Source organism: Mustela nigripes, chromosome 3, assembly GCF_022355385.1.
Source record: "Mustela nigripes isolate SB6536 chromosome 3, MUSNIG.SB6536, whole genome shotgun sequence".
Lineage (NCBI taxonomy): Eukaryota > Metazoa > Chordata > Mammalia > Carnivora > Mustelidae > Mustela > Mustela nigripes.
The window spans coordinates 58,451,856-58,478,700 of NC_081559.1; the positions used below are offsets into that span (position 1 = coordinate 58,451,856).

Consider the following 26,845-nt stretch of genomic DNA (forward strand, 5'->3'; position numbering starts at 1 on the left):
AAGCACCCTGTTGGTGGCAGGAAGTCTGGTGGTGATGCCTGGAAACAGTACCTGAAGATCTACTTCTATCATCAACCACAATAAGGACTTTCCTCTGGCCCAACTTTCAGGAGAAGTGTTTTAAGATTTATTTAATTATTTATTTGAGAGGGGTGGGGGGAGAGAGGGAGGGAACATGAAGGAAGGAGCAGAGAGAGGAGGACTAGCAGATTCTATGCTGAGTCCAGAGCCCAATACAGGGTTCCCTGAGTTCGTGACCTGAGCCAAAACAAAGAGCTGGACACTTAACAGCCACCCAGGCACCCCAGTAAAAGTATTCTAAATTGACATTACCTGAAGTCTTTCTGGCATCTCTGAGGCAATTCTTCTCAGGAAGACTAGGAAAGTTAAACTTTGCCCTGAATAAATGCATTATTTTGGATATGACAGTGGTTAATCTCTTATGACCCCAAGGCCCTGACTAAATTTAAAAAATAATAAAATTGTCATGACAGAAGAAGTCCATATTTTTTATATATTTGGAAAAGCATTTGAAAATGTCTAAAATACCAGAACATGATGTATTAGAATTTATTAAAAACAAACAAACAAACAAATGTTGTACCAAAAGCGCCTTAAATGGTTTCCCAGGAAGTAAAAAATACGAGTTCAGGCTGGAAGCTGCCTTTACCCCATCAATTTTTCATAGAACCAAATATTAGCAGGGTTGGGCAAGTTCTGGAAACAACATACCATATTGTAGGCAGAGGGAGAGGGACTTCTACACTTGTCACAAATGAAAGAGTACATGTGTAAAATCAGTAAATGAATGAATGATACACTATTTACTCAGGCTGCAAACTATACCACATTTTAAAGAGTTAAATGATACTAAAACTTATAATTATATCTATATTATTTATAATTATAGTTAAATTGGTTATTAAAATATTTTTAAATGCTTTTGTAAAATATTTCCTGATTACAGCTAAAGTAATCTTTTAAATTTAATCTTTTCTCCTCTAAATTCCTAATTAGAATGTGCATTTGCCTGTCTATAATGCATATCTCTGTTAAGGGTACATAGACTAAGGGGGCGGGGCTTACACAGCCCTTCCCAACCTTTAGAACTGGTACAAAATTGTAGAACTTCTTAGTGCAGTTGCTTTCAGTGGGATAATTCTTTCTCCCTCAAATGCAGTAAAAGCTTCAAAAGGGACATATTGTACTATGTGAGAATTGGTTTTTTAAATATGGAGTGGTCTAAATTATTTTATTACTACCAATGATCTATTTAAAAAATATTTCAAGATGAACTATTTACTATTTCAGTAGATGGATAGAGGTGAATAAGGCTGCAGGCATGGGTTGAGAGTGATATTCTATTTAATACTTTTTAGAAATCTGTTGTTTCTGAGGAATAGACTGGTTAGGTGCACATAAATGTGCAGTAGGTTGATTAGGAATTAAGAATAATATTAACATTTACTATTTGTGGACCATTACAATGAATTGTAGAGAAAACCTGAGCTTCTTCACAAAATGAATTCCAAATGCCGGCCCAGGTTCTCTGGTGGGGCCAAGAACTGCCTGTGGCTCATTATGGAACTCTGATGACCAAGTGACTCCTCTGGGGGGCTCAGAAAGGGGAAACCTTTGGGTTCCTTCCTCAGGCTGCGGTGTGCTACCTGCCAGTAATTGCGTTGCCTCTGCCGCCCTCTTGTGGGCATTTTATTATCAAATAGTAACTTGGAACTGATTTGGCTGGTGTTAGGGAAGTAAAATTTAACTATGAACAATATGGATTTTTGACAGATAACAGAAAAAGTAGGCCATCTGTATTTCCTAATGGGAAGACAAAACCATGAATATAATTTAGTCAAAACCTAAAGTACTATATTTTATAAAAGCAGAGAAAAACATACAGGACTCCTTGATCTTCTAGTAGGGAATATCCCCATTTAACAAAGGTTCATAGAAACCAAGGTTCATAGAAGTTGTATTGCATTGTCCATGTCGCACAGCCAGCAGGTGACCTTGGAGTCAATTATCAATCTCTCAAATATTTATTGCATAATTCCTTCAAGAGTTAGCATAGGCCGTAATGACTAGAAACAACTGTTTTAATATATACGTTTTCTTATTTTTCCAGTATGGTGAGGCCAACGTATCAGAGATGATTACCATCGATAAGATAGTTTATTACAATTTCTAAGAGGAGGAGGCACACCTTCCTATAGAGAAACACCAGCAGGAAAAAGAGGAAAGCATGGGCAGAGCCTTTCTTGCGGTTTCTATGGGAAAGGCAAAGCAAGATAGGGGAAGCAGAGTTAGAATGGACTAGTTTGAATAATTTTAGAGGAATCTAGGGCATAGAGGTTATCCCTCACTGCCCGGTGCCTGGCCCTGGGGAGACTAGTGCAGAAGAACACTGTCATTTGGGGTTTAAGAGCCAGAGAGAGGAGGTACTTTAGGGCAGGGGCTGTGGATTGGCTTGTTTACATATGAAAGGTGAGTCATTTGTTATCTCCAAGAATTGGCTAGTCCTGGGAGGGCCAGTCTCTGTAGTCAGAGAAGCTCTAGATGCCAGAGCATCAAGGATGAAGGAAAGAAGATGGTAAAGTAAATACACCAATTAACAAATTCTCTTGAACTCAGAATCTGAGTGTGTGTGTGAATGAATGAAATCAGTAGTAATAAAGAGAAATCCTAACCCTGACATTGGTATTAATTTTTTATCTGTATGATGTGATTAGCTGATAGATTTATACATAAATGTTACCAAATATCAATCAAGAAGAAATGTCAAAATTGATCTAAATATCAGCTGGGGTTTTTTTCTCTTTATTGAAAACTGTAACAGGGTCAGAAGCTTGCAGATAAATGTTTTCCTGTAAAGTGGAGATCATAATTACTTATTTCAAATTTATACTGAAAAAGATCTATTTTAGGCACATGCTTTTCCAGCAGAAATAAGTTTTGTTTCCTTCTAAACAGTTTTTTATTTTGTGTGCATATTTATTTAAGAAAATGTGCAGGAAGATATCTTATATCGGAATTTGAATTTAAAGAACCCTTTGGTCTTTTTTATCCATCTACCTAGTTATTTGCTCTCTGTGTCCCCATTCAGCCCTTTTGGTAACTTCTCTCCATTTAATTATGCTTTCTGATATCACTAACTACCATTTTCAACAATTTATGAGCAAACCATTGTGTAAAGATTCTGTTGCTAGGTTACATTCTCCTTTAGTGGAATCATGGTGGCTGAATAAAAACCTTGGTTCCTGTTCTCTCTCTCTCTCTCCCTCCCTCTCAACACTTCTATATAGCCTATTTGTTTAATCAACTCTTTGGATTTAATTCACCATTCAATATAATTGTTCTATAAATATTTACCCTATACAGTTTACCTGGATTTTTGCCATACCGTACAGAAAAATAAATGGGTTGAGTCTCTAATTGAAAAGTTTTTGGGGCACCTGGGTAGCTCAGTCGTTAAGCATCTGCCTTTGGCTCAGGTCATGATCCCAGGGTCCTGGGCACGAACCCCATGTCAAGCCCCATGTCGGGCTCTCTGCTCAGCAGGTAGCCTGCTTCTCCCTCTCTCTTTGACTTACCCCCTGCTTATGCTTGCTCTCTCTCTTTTCCAAATAAATAAATAAAATCTTTAAAAAATTAAAGAAAGGAAAGTTGTTAAGTTTTGGCAGGATTGTAAGTTGTAGAATTTCTTTTTCTTTAGTGTATATGATATTTTCTACTTGCTCCTCCTGAAGATCCATGCTCTACCCTCTACTTTGCATTGTGGCCTGGGAGGCTGATGTTTATGGACTGCATCCACTTTCCTTCCCTCTGGCTTCTGATTGAGATAGCCAGTGGAAGTACTGACGGGAGATCAGAGACAGGGAAAAGACTGAGGTGTAGAATTGGTCCCCTCAGCTCCCTTCTGCACAGTTAGTTCATCGTGTACCCCTCTACTAAAGGTCATGTGTCAGATGGCCCTCTCCATACAGCTACTGTCTTTAGGTTTCACCACGGCTTCTTTGTCTTGCCCTCTCATCCTAAGTGCAGTAATGGATCCTCACTGAAACTTGCAATGGGATGCTGTACCATTTATTATTACTGCCTGTTAACTATGTTAACCCCTTTGTAAGTGGTGACTTTTATTAGAGTTCCTCAATTACAGTGTTTGAGTGTGCCATCTGCTGTTTTCTGATAGATATGGCAGCAACTGAGTTTTTTGGGTAGAGGTTGGAGAGCAAAGCAAGTGTCCTAGGCAGGTTAAATAGAGCAGATCTTGGATGCAGCATTAACTGTGCTCCTTACATGCACCCAGTTTGCACCTGGCACCATCACCAATCGTGGGTCCTCATTTATATTAGTGTATACTGTAATTCCAATCCTCAGGGACTGTTCAGGAGAGTACCAAACTGTTTTCTTTTTATTCAGTTCAGTTTTTAATTGAGGATAGCTGAAGCAATAATGTGTTATACAGCTTAACCCTTGCTTTAAGCAACTTCAAAATCTCTAAGCATGGGACTTCATCTATCCATTCACTCATTCAAAACTATGGGAGCATTGTCATTCTCCACAGATGAATTAATCAGGTCATGTTTTGATTTTTAAAATATTTTGCAACCATTTTGATGTGTGTCTATCTCCACAATACAGATTATTACTATCTTAGTTTCCTCTTAAAATATAATTAGTTTCCTACTAATGTCACAATGTTTGGGGGAAACTCAAGTATGAAAATGTGCGAAATAGCTCTGAAAAGCATCATGTGCTATATAAATAAATAGATTTTAATTTTTAAAATTTCTATTACCAGATCTTTTTCCTACAATAGTTTTACACAGATGAGGGACGGGGGCGATCTTATCTTCATACATATGTAAAACACCTAAGGATTGCTATAGAAATGGGATGATCTCAACTTTAGCCCGTCCATCATCTGCTTAAGCACTGGGCCACTTTTATTTTTATACTTTTTTAAAGTAGGCTTGTTAAGCAGAGTCCATGGGTTTCATTCTGCACTTCATTTATCTATTATTTTTTAGAGAGGGAGGTGGAGGGAAGGGCAGAGAAAGAGGGAGAGAGAGAATCTTAAGCAGCCTGCATGTGCAGTATAGAGCCGACCTTGACCTCACAACCCAGGGATCATGACCTGAGCAGAAATCAAGAGTCCATTGTTTAACCAACTCAACCTCCCATGCCCCCCATGTTTATTGTTTTGATTAAAGTATTTTTGGTTGTAACAGTACCATTCTAACTTAATTCACATTGTATGTGAGCAAAGGAATAAGCACCAGGTAAAGTAAGTATTCAATCAACATGACTTCATTTTTCACTTTCTAGAAAGTCAGTTTTGTGAGCATATGATCCCATGTTATTAATATGGAGTCCAGTTGATATTCACAAGCATGAAACCCGGATTTAACGTTGTCTGAATAACAAATTATTTTATAGAGGCTATTAATCAGTGTTTCAGCTTTTTGTATATTTATATATATTAAAGATTTTTATTTATTTATTTGACAGAGAGAGAGAGATCACAAGTGGGGCGGGGGGAAGCAGGCTCCCTGTTGAGTAGACAGCCAGATGCGAATCTCGATCCCAGGACCCAGAGACCATGACCTGAGCCGAAGGCAGAGGCTTTAACCCACTGAGCCACCCGGAAACCCACTGTTGCAGCTTTTATTGAGCATTTGTTTGTGAATACATATTACGGTCAACATTTTTTATATATGTATAAAATTCTAAACAAGTTTGAGTTGAACCCAAATTGCTTGATAGGGCTTAATGATCCAAGTGAGGAAGCATATATTGAGAAACTACCATTCTTCATCTCTCTGAAGAGCCCTGTTGACACTTTTTGTATATGCATTATTGTTTTCTAAATTGTTTTGAGTTTGTGCTTCTGCCAAAAGAGTACTTAATATTTCCAGAATCAGAAACAAAAAAACCCTGTGTTGTTGAAAGCTTGGCTGAATAAGGTCAGTTGGTCAAGTGGCTGGTCTCAGTAATAAATGGCAAATAATGTTTACTTCTTTCTTATTTGTGAAGCTTATTATTTTTCTCTGTCCTCACTAGTGGGCATTAACCCTTAGGCATTTGCAATAGTTTTAGATTTATAATAAAATTATTACTGGTTAGCTTCATTTTATACTGTCAAGTTTTTATGCCTTATACAAATAACACACATAAAGCCTTCATTATTCCATAAAAGACATTATTCCATAAAGACACAATTTCTGGAGGAAGTATGATAGTTATTGCATGCATATCAATTAAAACCCTGTCATGAAATCTATATGAATACATTTTAGCTAAAATAGATAAACAAACTCTAGAGCAGATCCAAGGTGACCGTACAACAGTGGATGTGATGACTAAGTGTCCCCTGTTCCTCATCTTTCAGATTTTGTGTGTTATAGATTGAACTGTGTTCCCCTAAAATTTATTTGTTGAAGCCCTAAGCCGCAGTGTGATGGTATTTGGAGTTGGGAGTCATTGGATGGTGAGGTTTAGGTGAGGTTAGGAAGGTGTGACCCTCACGATGGGATTAATGTCCTTGTAAGTAGAGACAACAGAGAACTTGCTTCCTTGGTCTCTCTTCACCCACATACTGAGAGGGCACAGCAAGAATGAGGAGAGGCCATGTGTGGACACGGCAAGAAGGCAGTCATCTGTAACCCAAGAAGAGAGTTCTCACCACACATGGACACTATTGACACCTTGATCTTAGACTTTCAGTCTCCAGAACTCTGAGAAATAAATACCTGCTGTTTAAACCAGCCAGTCTATGGTGTTTTGTTACAGCAGCATGAGCTAAGACATTGTATGTATGTTGTTTCTCAAGCTACATGGATTTAAAGTTTGCTAGAATCATTTTGCATATGTAGTAAGCTATGCCTTTTATCTATTAGGTCAAAAAAACCTATTTCTATTATTAATTTTTTATGGGAAATGATATAAGAGGCATTAATTTCTTGGGCCCCTTTTATTTCATTATTAGCATTAAATAATTAATTTTCACATTAGGGCCATTTTGGAGGAATCCTTCCCACCTACCACACTAAGTTCTTCCTTATCTCCCAATAGTTGCTGCATATGTAACATACGGAGAATAGCAAGGTTCATTAAGATGCAGAGCATCTTCTTGGGTGGTTGGTAGCTGTTCACTCCATCCAGCCTTTCAGATCAATAACCTACCTGACACTACCACTTAATTTCATAGACATCTCACATCTGACATGTACAATATCAGGTATTGATTTGGCCTTGCCAAACAACTTTTCCTCCAGTCTTTACCACTGGCAAAGATATACAAAGGCAGGATTCTAGTTAAAGTGGTAAGGATGATTTCAAACCATAATACACTATTTATACTATTAAAAATAGGGAAATAATAGTAATAGTAATAGTAATAGTAATAATAATAATAATAGGGAAAAGGTCCAGTATGAACTGAATTCAACTTTGATTTGGACAGAAGGGATTGGACATTTGAAAGCAAGAATGAGGGGCACTTGTGTGGATCAGTCGGTTAAGCATCTGCCTTTCAGCTCGGGTCATGATCCCAGGGGCCTGGGATTGAGCCTGCTTCTCCCTCTCTCCCTTTGCCCCTCCCCCTGCTTGTGCTCTCTCATTCCCTATGTTAGATAAATAAATAAAATATTTAAGAATTAAATAAATAAACGAAAGGGAGAATGAGAGAATAGGGAAGGAGTAAGTGAAGGCTCTATAGTATTGGGGAAATGGAAGGTTACAAAGAGCAGGAAAAGGAGTTTAGTCTATGTGAAATCCATCTGGGTTTTGCTTAAGGGCACTTACCCAAGTTAGACTTCTGCCCTCTCACAGAGACTAGGAGAATAAGCCCTATCTTCAGATGCTGGCTGGAACAAACAGTAAATTCTTTAGGCAGCCTTGAGTTCTCTCAGGTTAGTGCTTTAAAAGGGACTAGAGTCATCCTGGGGATGCAGCCTGGAGCTGTCAAAATATGTTAGTGTTTGTTCAATTCTTTATAGGCCAAGATTAAGGCCTAGTCAAGAAGGGGGCTCAGAAGAACCTGGCTAGAGTTTGGCCAGGGAGAGAGTATTTGTCACTATGTCACTGAAAAGCCAATCTGATAGCCATCAGTAAATCCTGAAGGCTGTCCCTTAAAATCAGAAAACAATTTCACCACTTTTTATCATCTCAATTGCTGCAACCCCGGTGAACACCACCATCTCTAAATTACCAACAGATTGCTATCTCGTCTCCTTCCTTCTATGCTAACCCCCCTTCAGTTGACAACTATTGACAACACAGATGAAAGAGAGATCTTTTACAAATTAAGTCACATTATGTCCTGCTAAAGCTCCAAATCCTCAGTGGCTTCTAATCTCATGCAGAGTATAAAGTCTTTACGATGGCCAATAAAGGCCCAGGGTGATCTGCCCCAGTGACCCCTGTAACCGCTCTCAGATTTTCGCTCTGGCTCAATCCATGCCAGACTTACCAAACTTCTTGATGTTCTCTAAATAGGTTAGGAGGCTTCTGCCTTCTACTTCTGCCTGGAACATTCTTTCTACAGGTAACTACATATCTAACCTACTCCTTCCAAGTCTTTGGTGAAATATCACCTTCTTCTTTGTTTTAGAGCAGCATACCCTCCCCTTCTTAATGAGGCTATCTTGAGCATCTCATTTCAAACTGCAACCTATTCTGTCACTGTTCCAGGCTTGCAGGGTCTTGGCTCGCAGAGTCAAAGAATGATGCGTATGGACACAAAAGGGCACAGTGATAGTTTATTAAGTGAATTTTAATATTTATATATTATATTTTATATTACATATTATATTTAAGTTTATTATGTAAAAGAAAGAAAGCTCTCTAAAGGGAGAGGGGTCTCCTTGTTGTCTCCCAATGATGTAGTTTTTGAATGTTGGTGAGGTCAGATCCAAAGGCCAAAAAAGAATTCTTGAGATGTCTTTAGTGCAAAAAGGTGGTTTTATTAAAGCACGGGGACAGGACCTGTGGGCAGAAAGAGCTGCACTGGGGTCATGAGGAGTGGCCCATTATATACTTTGAAGTTGGGAGGGGGTTAAGGGATAGGTCAGCTTCTAAGGAATTTTGGAAACAAGGTTTCCAGGACCTTGAGGGGGTTAGCTGTTGTTGGGAAAAGGTCATTTATTACTGTCTAACAAAACCTTAGTTATGAGAGAATTATATATGAGATATATATTGGTGGGTCATGTGACTGGGGATGACTGCTAACATGTATCTTTTGGGGGGGGGGCGGTGGTTAGAGATAAAGGAGGTTTCCAAAAGAATTTTTATATGTTAAAGTAGACTTACAGGATCCTGGAGGTTGGGCTAAGATTGGTTTTTGCCCTTAGCAGTATGTCAACATCCAGGCAGCTGAGTCCCAGAGGAATGTCACTCTGCCTGTTTCAAGGACTTATCAATGGGCTGTAAGTAGTAAGGGAATTTAATAATTTTTCTTCTCCTTTTATTTCCCACATCATCACCTTACTCCCCCCCATCTCCATTTACATTTTCCTTTTGTTTTGTAGCATTTTTCATCTCCTAACATTTTTCATCTCCTTTATTCATTGTCTTTACTTATTGTTTGTTCTCCTTGCTAGAATGTGAGGTCTAGAAAAGCAAAAACTTTCCTCCAACCTTGGTGTATTTTTTTTTCTCATATAAACTAGGGCTACATTATAGATGTTCATTAAATTTTCTTTTAATTAATGAATCAGTCTAAGTGAAATTTCTTAATGATATAAAATAAGCTCCATGGGGCACCTGGGTGGGTCAGTGGGTTAAGCAACTATCTTTGGCCCAGGTCATGATTCCAGGGTCCTGGGATGGAGCCCCACATTGGGGCTCCCTGTTCAGCAGGGAGTCTGCCTCTCCATCTGTCTCTCCCCTAGCTCATGCTCTCTCTCTCACACACTCTCTCAAATAAACAAATAAACAAATAAAATCTTTTTTAAAAATTGTAAAAAAATAAAATAAGCTCCATTAATGTTGTTTTTCTTTTTCTTTTCTTTCTTTCTTCTTCTTCTTTTTTTTTTTTTTTTGAAGGTTTTATCTATTTATTTGACAGAGTGCGTGCACAAGCAGCAGGAGTGGCAGAGGGAGAGGGGGAAGCAGGCTCCACTAAGCAGAGAGCCAGGACCCTGGGGTCATGATCTGAGCTCAAGGCAGACTCTTAAGTGACTGAGCCACCCAGGTGTCCCAGTGTTGTTTTTCATTAGCTGGTATGTCTTGTTTTAGTATTTAGCATATAAATAATTTCTTTGAGAGAAGTACCCTCCAGCTCTGGAACTGAAGTTTGCTGAGGAGCAGTAAAATTTTACTAACTCCATGTCCTTGTTTCTCCCATTCCCCACAGCCCCCGAACCCCCATTCTTTTTTTTTAACCACTTTTTGTTTTTTAGATTTTATTTATTTATTTGACAGAGAGATCACAAGTAGGCAGAGAGGCAGGCAGAGAGAGACCGGGAAGAAGGCTCCCTGCTGAGCAGAGAGCCCAATGAAGGGCTGGATCCCAAGATCCTGACAGAGGCTTAACCCAATGAGCCACCCAGGAACCTTCCCAACCCCCATTCTATAGAGCGGAAAGCAAATGAGGTAGCAACAGATAGGAAAGGAAAACCTAAATAACTCAGTGTTTATAGTGTACTAGAAAATGTACTGGTTAATTGAATATCTAAATTTATAGTGAGACCAAAGTTCATCCAGATTTGGAAGAAATATCATAGGTAGACATAATCATGAAAGCTTAACATGCATCAGAAAACATGTATCCTGTTTAAGAGAAGTAATGTAATTGGCTAATTTTAGTCAAAACAATGCATTTTCTTTCTATTTGTCTAGTTTTCGATATGCTGTTTTTCTGCTATTTAAACCATTTCCTTCTATAGTGTAAATAATTTTTACTATGTTTGGAAATGCTATGGTTGGGAGTGGGCAGGGAGGGGGAAATGCACTGTTAAAGAACCTACATTCCGCAGCCAAACTGCCTGGGTTCTAATCTCAGCTTTGCTACTAACTGCACAGTTGGGGGTAAGTGATAACACAGTTCTCCACCTTACCTTTCACTTGTGTGAAATGGTGATATTCAAGAGTATATACCCAATGAAGTTGTTTTGAGGAACGGCCCCTCATAACACACAGGGCCTGTCACATAGCGTTCACTCTATAAGTAGCTATTTTTATGAAATAGTGGAGTGTTTTCTGAAATAAAAATGCATAATTTCAAATTGGATTGTATACATTACATTTTCATAAAATGACACTGGTCATACAATACTAACTGAACCATGAGCCAAATTTTCATTACTATTACTTTAAAAAAATCTGTGTGGGCTCAAGTGAACTTTTAAATTCCTATACTAGAACATTTATAATTTGAAATACGAAGTTTAGAGAAAGATGCTGCAGATGGTGTGTCGAAAGACCTCTTTGGATCTTGTGGTACATCGTACATAGTACTTTATAATAAGTAGAGCAATTCCTCCTGTACCTTTCTGAGTTCTTGACTGAGACCCTTGTAATAAAAGATAGATTAACAAGAGAATAAACCCAGACGTTTATTGACATGTAACCTCATGTATACATGGGAAATACCCAGGGAAAACTGAGTAACTTTCAGAAGTGATTCTCGTTTAGATACCGTCTTCAGCTAAAAAGAAAAGGAAGAAGGGTGAGGGGAGGCTAACTGTGGGGAGGTACCCGGAAAAGCAGTGTGAACAAGTGTAAGATTTGTAATGCAGATTTAAAGCTGCATCTTCTCCATTGATAAGGCTCTAGTTGTCTGGAGGAATCATCTTTGTCCTTCCTGGTAGGGAGGGAGGAGAAGGACACTTTTATAAATTTCTGTGGTGCTTGTAGGCAAATACAGGGAGAGCAGAGAGATTTTCTTTTTTTCTTTTATCTGCTTCTTCTCAATTGTTTTCAATTCAAAATAAGCTTTATGCCAGAGTGGCATATTTTGGAAATGAATACTATCCTTCAGTAGGAGTTTTCCTAGGCAGCTCTTTTTCTAAGAAAGAGATACACTGTCAAGAACTGGGAAGGATCTGATATTTTATCCCACTTGTAAGCTAACAAGTAGTCTGCCACAGTTTCTTAGAAGTTGACAGATGCATGAGATTCCTCTGTCAGAGACAAAGGGTTTGATTGCTCCGCACCACAGGCAGCGTGAGCTTCAGACTCATAGGTTCTTCTTGCTCCCAAGGCTGTCAGTGTGAACTGGAGCTGCGAGGCACAAGCAGCCAGGGTTTGGATCAGAATAATGGACAAGTCCAAGTTTAGAAATGTCATGCTAGCAAACCAACCTATACTTTGTCCTGGAGGAGCAGATTATCTTTGTTATCCTGCAGCAAATTTCTCTGCCCTTGAGGGAAATATCCCTATCTTTGAAACTACATGTGTAGAAATGCAAGAAGCCCATGGCAACTTGACCCCAATATACACAAATAAAATAAAAACTAAGATTATAATAATGAAAAAAATGCACAAAAATTCTAACCACAGATTTAGACTAACATTATAAATGTAAAACACTCTATCCAGGGAAAACTGAGTAACTTTCAGAAGTGATTCTCGTTTAGATACCGACCATTTAGATACTGACCATTTCTTTGAATATGGAGTTAATCAATTAGAATAAAACCTTGCAACAATTTGCTTTGCTCTGTAGTAAATTATCACTTGATGCTTTAACAGTCACGTTTTTCCTCTTACCAAGTATGATCTCCCTCCATTTAGTCCAATAATCAGAATTTATTGTCTAAATTATTTTTTACTGTGTTACAGGAACTAACACACTTTCTTAAGAGTGGCTTGCACATTAGCAATCTTCCTTTTTCTCTGCCTCTTCCTGATAAAATTAAGTTTCACAAGGTTCCTTCTCAGTAGTGTAGCTGGGCAATTATTACTCAGCTTTGCAAGGTCGTTTTCCTCTGCTAATAGACAGCTAACGCTTTTTTCCCCCCACATCCTTATTTTTAAAAAACATTTTAGGGGCTGTCACACTTTAAAGATAATATCATCCTGGTCTTTTTCTTTGTTTTTAAGCTAAAGCTACTAAAGCCATTTGGTGGGTGTATATGTGCATCGTGTCCTTTTAAAGCCAGAGCTACAAAATTCATCTGAGTTCCAGAGAAAAGCAGAACTGCCAATTACTCTTACCGAATAAATTAAAGCAACTGTTTAACTTTTCACCAAGTAATAAAAACCAAGCTGTTCCCTTCGGTGGATATAATTACAAAGGACATCCTAAGAGTTTGCACAAAGGTTGAGTCATCGGTAAGAGTTGTCAGAAAATATACAGGCTACCCTGTCTATTAACATATAAACAGTGAATAATTTTTTTACTGTAACTGTATGTCTCGTGTGATATTTGGTACATACATATATTTTAAAAATCATTGTTTATTTGAAAATGAAATTAACCAGACATCCTTTATTTTTATTTGCTAAATCTGGCAACCCTATTCGCCATTTACCCACCAAACAAACTACAAATAACCTTTTGGTAAAATTTCGCATCAAGTGGGTTTTGGCTCAGAAGCACTCCCCTTGGGGCAGAGAGAGAGGCTTCAAAGTTTTGGTGATCTGACATCAACACGACGCAAAAATAAACGTGAGTAATTGGAAGTTTTGAAATTCACAGATGTAGACTTGGAAGTCCAGCTCAAAAGAGTGGAGGAATAGACTAAAAGAAGTCATGGACTGGCGGGTTTGGGGGTTCTCGGGAGAAAAAAAACAAAAACAAAAACAAACAAAACAAAACAAAACAACAATAAAAAACACTGGAGCCTGGAGAACCTAGCCAAAAAGAGTACAAGTTCCTGGAGCAAAGATTCTGCAGTTTAGTGAGGAGAGAGCGCGAGACCAGAGCGAGCCAATAGGAGCCGAACAGAAGGGGGCTGGGTGCGTGAAGCCAATCAGAGCGAAGATGGGTGGGATTGGACTCCGGGAATGCACGGGCGTCGGCCGCTTGGGCTCCGAACTCAACCAATCGGAACCGAGCAGGGCGGGGTAGGACCCCGGGAAGGGGCGGTCTCAGGGAAGTAAACTGCGAGGCCCGCGCGTCTTTCAGCCTCCCCTGCTTCTGCGTCCGCCCTGCACTTGCAGCTTCGCCTTTCTCCCAGGAGGGCGGACGCTGACTCGAAGGGTGACGGGGCACGCTTGCTCGGCTCGTGATGGCCTACCCGGGATACGGAGGAGCGGTGAGTCAGGGCAGCTCCTCCGCCGCCTCCGCCCTCGCGGGGTGGGGCGCCCCTGCGGGCGGTGCCAGCGTACGGGGTCCGCCCCCTGCCTCCGCTTGGTTTGATGGGTCTCTGGTACTTCGCGGGGTTGAGACCCGTCGCAGCATTGGAGCCTGGGGCTAGGGTAGATCCGGGAACCACAGGTCTTCTGGTCCCTGGGGGCGCCTTAGTGGAGTCCTTGTGAGGCGGGGATGTGCTGTGGTTTTGGAAAGTTTCTTCCTGGACTGGAGGAACTAAAGCGCCCTTTTCTTGTTGCATTAATATTTTGTGGTTGACCTCCACCTGGACGTCCTCTTTTAGAATTTTTGGCCACTTCCTGTTTTCTGTCCTTTAAGTTGCTTATGAATAAATTAAGGTGTGCCAGATATCTCCCAATGTTTACTCTTCTACCAAGGGCAATCTGTTCTAGACTTTTTTGGGAGGTGGGAAGCATTAGGTTACTCTTTCTTACATAACTTTTTATCCTTAACCTCCTTTGAGAGTTGGAAGTTGTAATTTGTGGTTATATACTCTTTTTTTTTTTTTTTTTTAAATTCCTGAAATTGCTTTTTGGGGTATCTTTTAATGGTCTTTTTTCTTCTTTTAAAAGAAGCAACTTTTTTAAAATCTCATCTTTTTTGTTTGCTTGTTTTTAACCCATTATATTGTTTTAACGTTTACTGTTTACTTGTACTTCATTGTCTCATAATCTAGTTGTGCATTTCCTGGAGTTTGAAAGGCCTTTTCTGGAGCTCCAGCACTTCTCCATACATTTACCCTTGCACATCCAGCTGCTCAGCTCTTCAAACTGCTGATAGAATCCGATCTTATGATTCCTTCCCTCCCCCCACTTTAGAATAAATTTTTTTTCTTTTTGCCTTCTGACAATCTCTATTCATCTTTCAAGGATGCAGGTCAAGATTTTTGTTCAGTATGGAATAACAAACAATCTTGATGCTTCTTTCTCTTCCAGACTCATAAAAATGCTCAGTAAAATGCCCAAGGTATTAAAATGTATATCAAGTTCCAAAGTTAAAAAAGTAGAGAGAAGCCATAGCCATAGCAGGAAACAAACATCAGAATATTTACATTTGAACCATAGTCTCCTTCTTATTAGTTATTTGACCGTAACCGAATTAGGAAACCTCTCGAAGTTTCAGGTTCTCAATGACAAAAAGGACATAGTAGTTTAATACCTCATAACATTTTTGGAAAATCAAAGCACATGATGGAAAGTACTTAGTACCTGGGCTATTAAAAAAAAAATCCTCAGTAAATTAGCTGTGTATTATTTTTGTTGGTATTCTTATTGTTATTATTAGTTTTGAAGACTGTGGTTGGAATTAATCACTTCATTGATCTGTTTATTGGTGTCTTGCTTTTTTAAAAAAAATACTTTCTGGTGGAGATGGTGTTTGCATTCCATGCAGTTTCCCATGCCTAGTTCACAGTTTTATTGTGTTTACCATGTACTCTTCTAAGTATGTGTCTGAAATATACTACTACTTAGTTTGACTGCAGGTGAAAATTTTTTGTATTTTTTTGCTTTTTATTTCAGTGATGTTGATGGTAAACACTTAAAAAGTGTGCTTCATGTTCATCTGTTAGATTAAGTTCTCAGAGGCTAGAGAGGTTTTTGTGTGTGTGTGTGTGTGTGTTACACTTCTTTTGTTGTTGGATAACGTGTTAATGAACTCAGTTACCTCCTAATGCAGGACATCTAGCATTTTGTAGCTAATAGCGTTTGTAATAGTGAATTCGGTTGCTTTTAGTAACTCTTTCTATTCTTGCTTTTTTCTGTGGACTCATCATAAATATTTTCTTTCACACCAACTTTAGTGGTTAACAGGTAATATTTGTATTAAAAACCTTATTTTTTACTCTTACAGTTTGGAAATTTCAGTGGTCAGATGCCAGGAATGCAGATGCAGATGGGACAGCCAGTTCCAGGAACAGGGCCAAACCTGCTCCCTGGTGGATACCCAGCATATTCTGACAGTTATTCCTCAGCGGGAGACCCCATGTGGACATACTTCACTGCTGTTGCTGGACAGGTGAGGTGTTAAATACATGGCACAAATACCGGTTTTTGAAAGTGATTGCTATTTAAAAGAAATGTCAACTATTACTTAGTGTGTTATTTTAAATGCATATGAAATTTGTATTTTAAGCTTACTTAGACTGATTTTTATCTTGAGATAAGAGATGAGTATAGTCATAATTATTTCAGTTTTAGAAGTCCATTGGTATGATGCCTGACACATTGTTCATTTCACTAAGACTGGAAACAGATTGGGGAAAGTAGATCTACATGATCTACATGTTAATATCTGTGAGGAAGCTGGGACACTGTATCAAAAAGGAGACTTTTAAATTGGGAATGGTTCTGGGAGAGACTTGATGGTAAAGCCAGTCAGGAAAGGGTAAAGAAAACACCAGAATAGAAGTTCAAATATCAGAGTAGTAAGAAGAGACAGATTCACACTTGAGTCTTAGTCACAGTCTGTATCTCTTCTTTTAGATTCACCAAGAAAAACTTAGAGAGTAGTTAGAATATCACAGGACTTTGATAACATTTTTCATTTACTCATTCACTTGAGTGTTCACTATGTCCCATATGCTTGGCTATTTATAGAGGATATACACAGAATTATTATATATGGTGGACACTTTGTTTTGGTGACCCCAATTCCATTCACAACCTCTTTTTCCCTTCTGTGGTAGAAGTTGGAAAAGCCCTACTACCAGCCCAGACACCTTGAATCTAGTAAAGGTAGCTGTGTGCCACAGGACTGGCCACTGAGACATGGTGCAATTTCTTTAGGATGTGTTCCTTTTCTAAACAAGAAAAGCCTTCCTGGCAACTAGTAATGGCCCTTTTTGCTCCTTAATTCTTCCTGCCTGGAAAGGGAACTTGAGATAGGGAAGTGCTACAGCCACCTTGGTACCTTGCATCAACAAGCTTGAGATAACAGCCTTTGGATGGGATATGTAGAAAAATGTAAAGATATAGATGGCATTGTAAAGTTGCCATACAGTCCTGTTCTGCCTAGCCTCAGACTTCTTGTATAAAACAATAAACCCTTAATATTCCATTAGTATATATATATATATACCACATCTTCTTTATCCATTCATCTCTCAATGGACTTGGGGCTCTTCCCATAGTTTGGGTTTCTTGGATGTTGCTGCTATAAACTTTGGGGTAATATGCAGCAACCCCTCTCCCCCCAAAAAGAAAGAAATCTTGTCATTTGCAATGATGTGGATGGAACTAGAGGGTATTGTGCTAAGCGAAATAAGTCAGCCTGGGAAAGATAAGTATCATATAATCTCACTGATATGTGGAATTTAAGAAACAAGACAGAGGATCATAGGGGAAGAGAGGAAAAAACAAAACAAGATGAAACCAGAGAGGGAGACAACCCATAAGAGACTGAGGGTTGCTGGAGGGGAGGGGGATGGGAGGGAGGGGGAGGCTGGGTGATGGACGTTGGGAAGGGGATGTATTGTGTTGAGTGCTGTGCGTTGCGTAAGACTGAGGAGTTAGAGACTTGTACCCCTGAAACAAACAATGCATTCTCGGTTAATAAAAAATAAAAAAATAAATAAACATTATTGGTTTAAACCTCTTTGATAGTGTTTTCTATTGTTTGCAACTAAATGCAATGCTGTTACCTGATAACTCTTAAGTAGTGTAATGCTGGGAATAAGTCTGTTATCTATAAGTGACTATATAATAAATCTATTTGATAAAATTACAAGTTAAAACAGAAACTGGGCGTAGATTTAGAGACTTTTATTTGACTTCTGAACTCTTTCAGTGTTACAATTGGGAACAATAATTTGCATGTTTATACTATTTGATATTTGCATTAAATTTTTCACAGTTTTAGGGGCGCCTGGGTGGCTCAGTGGATTAAAGTCTGTGCCTTTGGCTCGGGTCGTGATCACAGGGTCCTGGGATGGAGTCCCTCATCGGGCTCTCTGTTCAGTGGGGAGCCTGCTTTCTCCTCCTCTCTCTCTGCCTGCCTCTCTGCCTACTTGTGATCTCTGTCAAATAAATAAAATCTTAAAAAATTTTTTTTTCACAGTTTTGTGATTTTGAAGATTTATTTATTTTAGATGGGATGAAGGGCAGAGGAAGAAGGAGAGAGAGAGAATCTCAAGCAGTCTCTGCTAAGTGCAGAACCTGATTTTGGGTGGGGGTGAGTGCTTGATCTCACAACCCTGAAATTGTGACCTCAGCCAAAACCAAGTTGCCATGCTTACCTGATTGCACCACCCAGGCACCCCTAGTTTTGTGCTTTTGAATAGTAAAACTCCATGAGGACATGGCCCTTGACATTTTCTTCCTTAAGCACTTCAGTAAATGTATTGGTTGGATGTATAAGCTGTCTCATCTTCGGTGTTTAGTCTAAATATCTAAATAGTTATTTTATATGTTGAATTTTCCCAGCTTTAAGGAATCAGTTAAGTTTACTGAACTCACCTCTGCATCTGTTTTTGTTTGTTTGTTTTTTTGGATAGGTCTCATAATTAATTATGTTCTATGAGAAATATCCAATGAAAGGTTTCTACAGTGTTCCTTTTTATTGGATGACATTTTTTGAGCAGTAATGATTCAGTCATCAGTTGTTTAGGGGAAATTCCGATTTGTACCTTTGCAAATACACATATACACATACACACATGAGTCAGTAATACCAACAGCTTTAACTTGAATGTGGATATTGCTTTTCCTTTTTCACACAGAGGTTGGCAGGATGGATGTACCTTTTTATTATAAATGAATAACTGGAGATTAAGGTTTAGTAACTGAACAAATAGGACTTGAACTTGGGTATCATTTCAAAATCTTGCTGCCTATTAGTTAACCTAACCAATGGCAACTAATTTTTTGTTAATGGTCTAACTAAAGGTCTTCTTCAATTAGAAAATGCAGTTTTCGGGGCGCCTGGGTGGCTCAGTGGGTTAAAGCCTCTGCCTTCGGCTCAGGTCATGATCCCGGGGTCCTGGGATCGAGCCCCGCATCTGGCTCTCTGCTTGGCAGGGAACCTGCTTCCTCCTCTCTCTCTCTGCCCTCTGCCTACTTGTGATCTCTGTATGTAAAATAAATAAAATCTTTAAAAACAAAAAACAAAAAAAGAAAATGCAGTTTTCTACTACTACCGCTCTTTCGTTAGGGTTTATAGAGTTGATCATTATCATTAGCCTCACACTGCAATAAGGAGATCCAAAGAGATTGCTTGGATTTTCTACATAGAATTTAGGAAGACATTACTTGTTAGTCAATTAAGATAACATGTTTTCATAAAAAGTATGAAATATGAGTATGAAGTAGTATACTAGGAGAATGCTTTCTGATGGTAATAACTTGTAGAAAAGCTAGTCAGGTGGTTCTTCAGACCCCAAAAATCCTGAAAAAACACATGTAAAATAGAATTTCACTCATTAATTAGATTTTAGATTTTTAAATTTCATTGACACTTGAAAGAGAAGTTGTAATATTTTCAACCTTTGGAAATAGTAAATGGACATGGCCACAAACTGTCAGAAATGACTATAGCTGAACCAAGAACCAATGATAATTTTCTTCATTCTACCAGACAACCAACCTGCCTTGTATTACGTCCGATGCTAGGGCTTGGGTTTGCAGAGATGAGTGAAACTCAGATCCTGACTTAGAAGATCTCTGCCAAGTCAGGGACATAGACACACAAGGAATGATAATGGTACAGGAAGGAAGTGCTAAAAATAAACAGGCGAAGATTATGGTAACACTGAGAGAGCGTTCTCTTGTCTTTATGCTTGTTGTCTTTGCCTAGAATAGCACTGTCCAAAGTAATCAATAAAAGAGCCACAAATATAAGCCACATATGTAGTTTTGAAGCCTCTTACCAGAAGCTTTACATTTTAAAAAGTAAAAGAAAAGGTGAAATTGATTTTCATAATATATCTTATTTAACCCAATATATCAAAAATACTAATATACCAACATGTAATCAATATAAAAGTTATTAACAGTATTTTGCAATTTTGTTGTTGTGAAGTCTTGGAAATTTGGCATGTATTTTACATTTACAGAGCATCTCAGATGAGACTAGCCATGTTTCGGTGCCCAGTGAACTATATGGCTACTAGCCACTGTATTAGACAATGCAGGCCTAGAACACTCTTCCCTCAGATATCTGCATAGCTTGCTCCTTTCTTCCTTCAGATCTTGAAATTCACCTTTTTTTTTTACACTGTAAAGTAGGTAAATCCACCCATCAGTGATTTAGTTATAGGTGAATTCAGTTTATCAGCCTTAGTGAGGCTTTCCTTAACTGTCTGTATAAAGTAGTGTTGGTTCACTGCATAGAGCCCATATACACACTCCGTGTCACTTTTACTCTGCTGTATTTTTCCCCTTAGTACTTATTACTATCAAATATAATTTTTGATTTATTGTTTCTCTTCCACCACTAAAAAGTAAGCTCTGTGAAAGCAAAGAGTTTCTTTTGGACACTGATACTAGTCCATTTAGCAGTGCTTGAACATAGTAGGGGGCCCAAGAAATACTTGTTAAGTGAATGGTTCTTTATAAAATGGAAGACATCTGTTCATTTATTTCTCTGCACTATCTTAACATACTTGTTTTTATGTCTACTTTGTAAGATTAATTTCATCTTGTATGAGATTTTTGTTGGCTGTCTTTCTGAACAGTTGATTTGTTAAGGTATTTGGGGATTTTGGTTTCTAAACCTATTTAACATGGAGTGTTTATTTCCTCCCTCCCTTTTTTGGTTATCTTTTGTGTGTCTCCCTCTGGACTCATGTCAGTCTTCCTCATCTAGTGGTTTTGTGATTTTCCTCACCTCCATTGTGTCCGGAATCCAATTTCATGACAGCTCAGGGCTCCTCCCAGGTAGTGGTATTACAGATAGCTTAGCCCAGCATTTTAGTCCTGCTTTCCTAAGCCTTCCACGTCTCAGAAATGGTATCATCAGGGGATAGTCTGTAGTATAGTTTGTTTTGCCTCTTGTCCTGAGTGGAGCATCCCATCTCACTTCCTGCGTTCAGGTGGTGTGCCACTCACAGTCCCCATGCCTTGTGAAGTCCCCCCTGCCCTGAATGTCCATATGTCTTTGAGTGTACAGAATCCAGAGAAAGGTCCTCTGTGTGCTAAGTGGACTTTTCTCTGAAATGATAGAGAAGAAGCTTGTATTTGAAGAGAGATTATCATCAGACCACATAGGATTGATTTCCTTCATTTTAATTGAATTGGTCAAGGTTTTTAGTAAATTCAAATTGCTCTTTTCTAGAAAGTTTTAATTTTGAGCCTGTTGTTTGCACAAGGCATTATATTTTTATTTTTTTAAAGATTTTATTTATTTATTTGACAGACAGAGATCACAAGTAGGCAGAGAGAGGGGGGGAAGCAGGCTCCCTGTGGAGCGGAGAGCCCAATGCGGGGCTCCATCCCAGGACTCTGGGATCATGACCTGAGCTGAAGGCAGAGGCTTTAATCCACTGAGCCACCCAGGCGCCCCAACAAGGCATTATTTTTATAAATGAGGAAAAAAATTGATGAAGTGTAGTCATTCTCATTAATTTTATTCTCAGGTGTAGTATCAATTTTCCACTTAAGAAAAGTCAAAGAAAAAGGTAATTTATGACCACATTATCATTAGTGTAGTAGAAGATAGGAGGCATTTTTAAATTAAAAATGAGAGAAAAGTCATTTTCTTCTTTCGCTTCTGCTTTACTAATTTGTAAAAGATTGTCTTTCAAAATTTACCCTGCAGTAATTGACAAGGATCTGCTGTCTGTGCCATTATTTCACTGAGACACTATGGACAGTGACAGTGTGGACTTCATTGTTTTGTTTGTTTTTTTTACTGATGATTTCTTAGATCACGTTAGAAGTGTTTGTGTGGTGTTTCAAAGTCTTGAAATATAAAAATGGTTTGATGCAGCAGGAAGGTAGATAATCACTTAAAGATTCCTTCTAAAGTCTTTATCATTGGAGGACAAATTGCTAACGTACCTTTGATTCTAAACATATGGCTAATTTTTTAAAGTATAATTTTCTTAGTTCAGAATTTATTAAAGTTTTGTAAGCAAAATCCCAGAACTATGCATGGCAGAGAGGAACACTTAGATAATCTGTGTAGGCACGTGCATGATCCATTGGAAAGAATGTTTCTTACATTTTTTAATTCTTGCTAGAACCATTGGAATTTTTGTTATAAGGAATTCCTTATTAAAGACTCATTAGAATATGAGTAGTTACAGTACTTCTTGGAACTTGATTGTAAACATTTTCTTTATTTACTGGGTCTCTTACAAAACCAAACTCTGAAAGTTCGTGTTTTAAATTTGTTTCCCTGATTCTTTCTCAGAGCTATTGTTTTGCATTTGTGACAGTGTTTATGATGCTTTCAAGTAAATTACTCTGTATAGTTTTGTAGAAAATAGGTAGAGGTACTGAAACATAATGGGAATATTCAACCTGTTTCACTTCCATTGTGATTTCTTGATTGTGTTAAAAAAAGATTATTTCCCATAGTAAGTTCAAACAAGAATGTTTGGGAAATAATCAGAATAGCAACAAGATGCAGGATGACTCTAAAATTTTGCTGGGGGTAGCCAGGAAAGTAGGGGAAGTTATTCTCTCCTTCCAGTTATGGCTTCATATCCCTTAAAAGTAACACCCCATGAAAGGGGCCATTAGGGGAATGTTTTTGAGATTTCTCTTGGTCATTTTAAGTAGAGATGCAAGATTCTCACTAGGTATTTTGACCTATTATAGGTCAGAATGATGATGGTGTTTCTCAGAAGTAGAAAAAATAAATTATACTTGAAGTTCTTAAATATTAATAGAATATAAGTTGATTGTAAAAAATTATTTACTTTCTGTGCTGTTTTATAATATGCCTTTGCTGTCAGTAATTACCTCTATAATTTTGTAGTTGATAATAATGTTTTAAAGAATGCATATTTATTGAATAGCCTAAAACAGCCAATTAGCATACTAATGTGATTTGATATAATTGTGCATTAAATCAGATTATAATTATTTTTTGATAGGATGGTGAAGTGGATGCTGAGGAACTTCAGAAATGTTTGACACAGTCTGGAATTAATGGAGCTTATTCTCGTGAGATCTTCTCCCTGCCCCTTATTTAAAATATTTAAAAAAATCTTTTTATTTAAGTTACATATGCACATAATTTAAAGAGTCAAATAGTTCTGCAAAGCTTATTGTGAAAATAACTGTTCCTTGTGTATAATTATCTCCCTAATGTTAACCACTCATATAGGAAATTTCATTCAGCTTTTGCAGCTGATCCTTCTGAAATTTGCTTCCAGATCTCAAAATAGCATGCATTTATCACTATAGATTTTCAGTTTTAATGATTAACAGTTGATATCCTGCTATGGAAGATGAGAATTAACTCTCTTGGAACTTGAAACTCACTCTTGTTCTAGTACTTCACATTGGACTATTTCCCAGTCCTCTTCCCTCCAGTAGAGCTGTGTAGTAATTTCATTAGTACACATTAGTACACATTAGTACTAATTTCATTAGTACACATTAGTATACATCAGTAATCAGTATTTGTCTTATTGTTATTATCTAAATGTTCTTCCTCTGTCTTGTGATAATGTGTGATTAATTTCCCCTTTTATATACTGTTTTACTTTTTCTGAAATTAATCATTTTGAAACTTTTTATTGTGACCTACTTTATTTTTTTTATTAACATAAAATTTATTATTTGTTTCAGGGGTACAGGTCTGTGATTTGTCTTTTTTTTTTTTATTTTTGAAGATTTTATTTATTTATTTGACAGAGATCACAAATAGGCAGAGAGGCAGTCAGAGAGAGAGGAAGGGAAGCAGGCTCCCCGACGAGCAGAGAGCCAGACGCGGGGTCGATCCCAGGATCCTGGGATCATGACTCTGGGCCAAAGGCAGAGGCTTTAACCCACTGAGCCACCCAGGAGCCCCGATTCATCAGTCTTAACACAATTCACAGCACTCACCATAGTACATACCCTTTCCAGTGTCCATCACTCCCGTCATTCCTTCACTATCATTCCAGAACGGACTTTCCGTGCCCTTTGGAGTTGGATCTCCCTTTTTCATCTCTATTTCTCTGTTCATCTCCCTATTTCATCTCTAGTCATTTTTTAAAAACTTCAATAAAATACAACATTAACCAGCTTCTCAATAAGAGAATGCATGGGAACAAAGTCTTTTTAAGCTTTATCTGAAAATGTTTTCATTCTGTCCACAGAATTCAGTGACCAGGTATGGAACTCTGCATTACAGATCGTTTTCATTTAGAATTTTAAAGACATTGCTCCATCATTTCTAGCATCCACTGTTACTTTATCTTTCTATTTCCTGCCAGCATGTCAGTTTTTTCACTGTGGAGGCTTGTGAGATCTTCTTTTTGTGCCTGGTTTGGAATTTCACAGTGATGTGCCTGGACTTGTTGTGTGGGAATTCAGTGGGCATTCTCAGACTGGGAATTCATTTACTTTAATTCTGAGACATTTTCTTTAGTGATGTTTTCTCAATTATCTCCTTCTAGAATGCCTGTCATTTGGACTGGATCACTTTTCTTAATATTTTTGTCTCCTATCTCTGGTTTTCCTCTGTGGGGAGATTTCCTCAACTTTATTTTCTGAATCTTCTATTGAGGTTTTTGTTGTTGTTGTTGTTTGTTTGTTTGTTTGTTTAAATACCTGCTATCATGTTCTTAAAGTGCAAGAGCTTCTCTCTTTTTTTTCCATGTATGTGATGTGTTCCCTTACCTTTCTGAAACTGTATTTTTGTATTTGTTGTTGATGTATTTTTCTTGTTAATGTATTTTTCAGGGTTTTTTCTTCTTTCATCAACTGTGTTTCTTCCAGATTTTTTTTTCCAGTTTATTTGTTTGGTTGTCTTTCATGTTAGATGATTTTCTCAGGTGTCTGATGATCCTTGGTTGCACATAATGAACTAAAATGCAGGTGAGAAGCTCTGAGTTTGGTATTGACCATAGACTTCATGTCTGGTGGCTTAGTGGGGCAAGGTTATGGAACAATATGTTTAGGGATTTCCTTTTGGGCTGGTTGTCTGGTAGGAAAGAAGGAGGGAAGACTCAGCAGGGTTCTTGGTCTTTGATAAACTGTCACTTAAATGTTATTTTTACTAGCTAGGCTAGGGTTAGGGTTTGGGTATATGGCTGTTCGCAGACCTCCCCAGGGAATAAAACCCCAGGCTTCTGCTTGACAAGGCAGCCATCTACCAATCTGAGGAGAGAGCTCGATGCGGGGCTCGATCCCAGGACCCCGGGACCACGACCCGAACCGAAGGCAGAGGCTTTAACCCACTGAGCCATCCAGGCACCCATCTGAATACTCTTTAAATAGATATTCAGTTGGTTCTTTTGTTTTTAATCTGTGTCTTCACACTTGTTTTCTGAAAATACTGCCAATTTTTAAATGTTTGGGGTTTTCTCAAGGATAAGTAGGCTGGTTCTCAGCTTTTCTTATTGAGTGTTTAGGAAGCAAGTTTTTCAGATCTAGGTTTAATATTAGGGAGGGAGCTAGGGTCATGGTTAGGATTAAGGTATGTGCCTGGTATTCTACAGTTTAGAGACCTCTTCAGATGGTTAGAGTTAGGGTTAGTGTTAGAGCACGAGTTTGGGTTTGAGGTTAGGTGTTAGGGGATTTGGTGTAGGGGTTTGGGGATGTCTCTAATGTCCTGCAGTTCAGAGACTTCTCCAAAGTTTGAATTCCCAGAGTTTTGCTGAGGTTACAATAGATGTTGCAGACATCTATGAATCTGAGGCAAAGAGGGGATTTGGTGCTCTAAATGCTCCCTAAGTAGAAATTCAGTTGGTTTTTCTGTTTTTATCGCTACCTTCATACCCATTTTCAGAAATACTACCAATTCTTAAATATTTGGGGTCTCCTCACAGAGAAATAGGCTGCTTCTCAGCTTTCTGACCGTGTATTCAAAAGCCGCTTTCTCAGATCTAGGGTTAGGGTTAGGGTTAGGGTAGGAGTCAGGATTAGTGTTAGTGTTAGTGTTAGGTTTAGGGGTTGTAGGTTGCCAGTTAGTGATTAAGATTAGGCTTAGGGTTAGAGTTAGTGTTAGGTTATGTTTCTGGTGTCCTGAAGTTCAGAGACCTCTCCAGGGAGTTAGTGTTGCGGTTAATGTTAGGGTGAATGTTAGTATCAGGATTTGAGCTTAGGAGGACTGGTTATTGGTTAGTGGTTAGGGCTTTGGATATGTGCCTGGTATCCTGAAGTTTGAAGAATTTTCCAGACAATAAATCCCCAGACTTCTGCTGGTGTGAGAATAGACATGGCATCCATGGAGCTGAGGCAAGGAGGGAATTTGGGGCTCTAACTCCTCTTACATAGATCTTCAATCAGTCCTATTTTTCTCTCTACCTGCACACCTGTTTTCACATATAATACCAATTCTTAAATGTTGTCTTCTCCAGGAACTAGGCTTCTTTTCAGCTTTCCTTACTGGGTGTTCATTAAGCCACCTTCTCAGATCTAGGCTAGTTAACTTCCATCCATCCTACTACTTCTCTAAGTTACATAATTCTTTTCCTCTGTTTTC

The 26,845-nt window shown here is 38.3% G+C and overlaps 1 protein-coding gene across 3 annotated transcripts in view; it reads left to right on the forward strand.

The window, feature by feature from the left end:
- Positions 1-26,845, forward strand: part of GCA (grancalcin) — a 50,503-nt gene that overhangs the window by 9,662 nt on the left and 13,996 nt on the right. For 2 of the 3 annotated variants that reach the window (XM_059394083.1, XM_059394084.1), the window contains 2 exons: positions 16,118-16,282; positions 23,304-23,373. In XM_059394083.1, coding sequence (XP_059250066.1) covers positions 16,139-16,282; positions 23,304-23,373 — 214 coding nt within the window. In that variant the 5' untranslated portion in view covers positions 16,118-16,138. Of the gene's footprint in view, positions 1-14,006; positions 14,211-16,117; positions 16,283-23,303; positions 23,374-26,845 lie in introns of those variants that run through there. The other variant, XM_059394082.1, reaches the window with a different exon arrangement.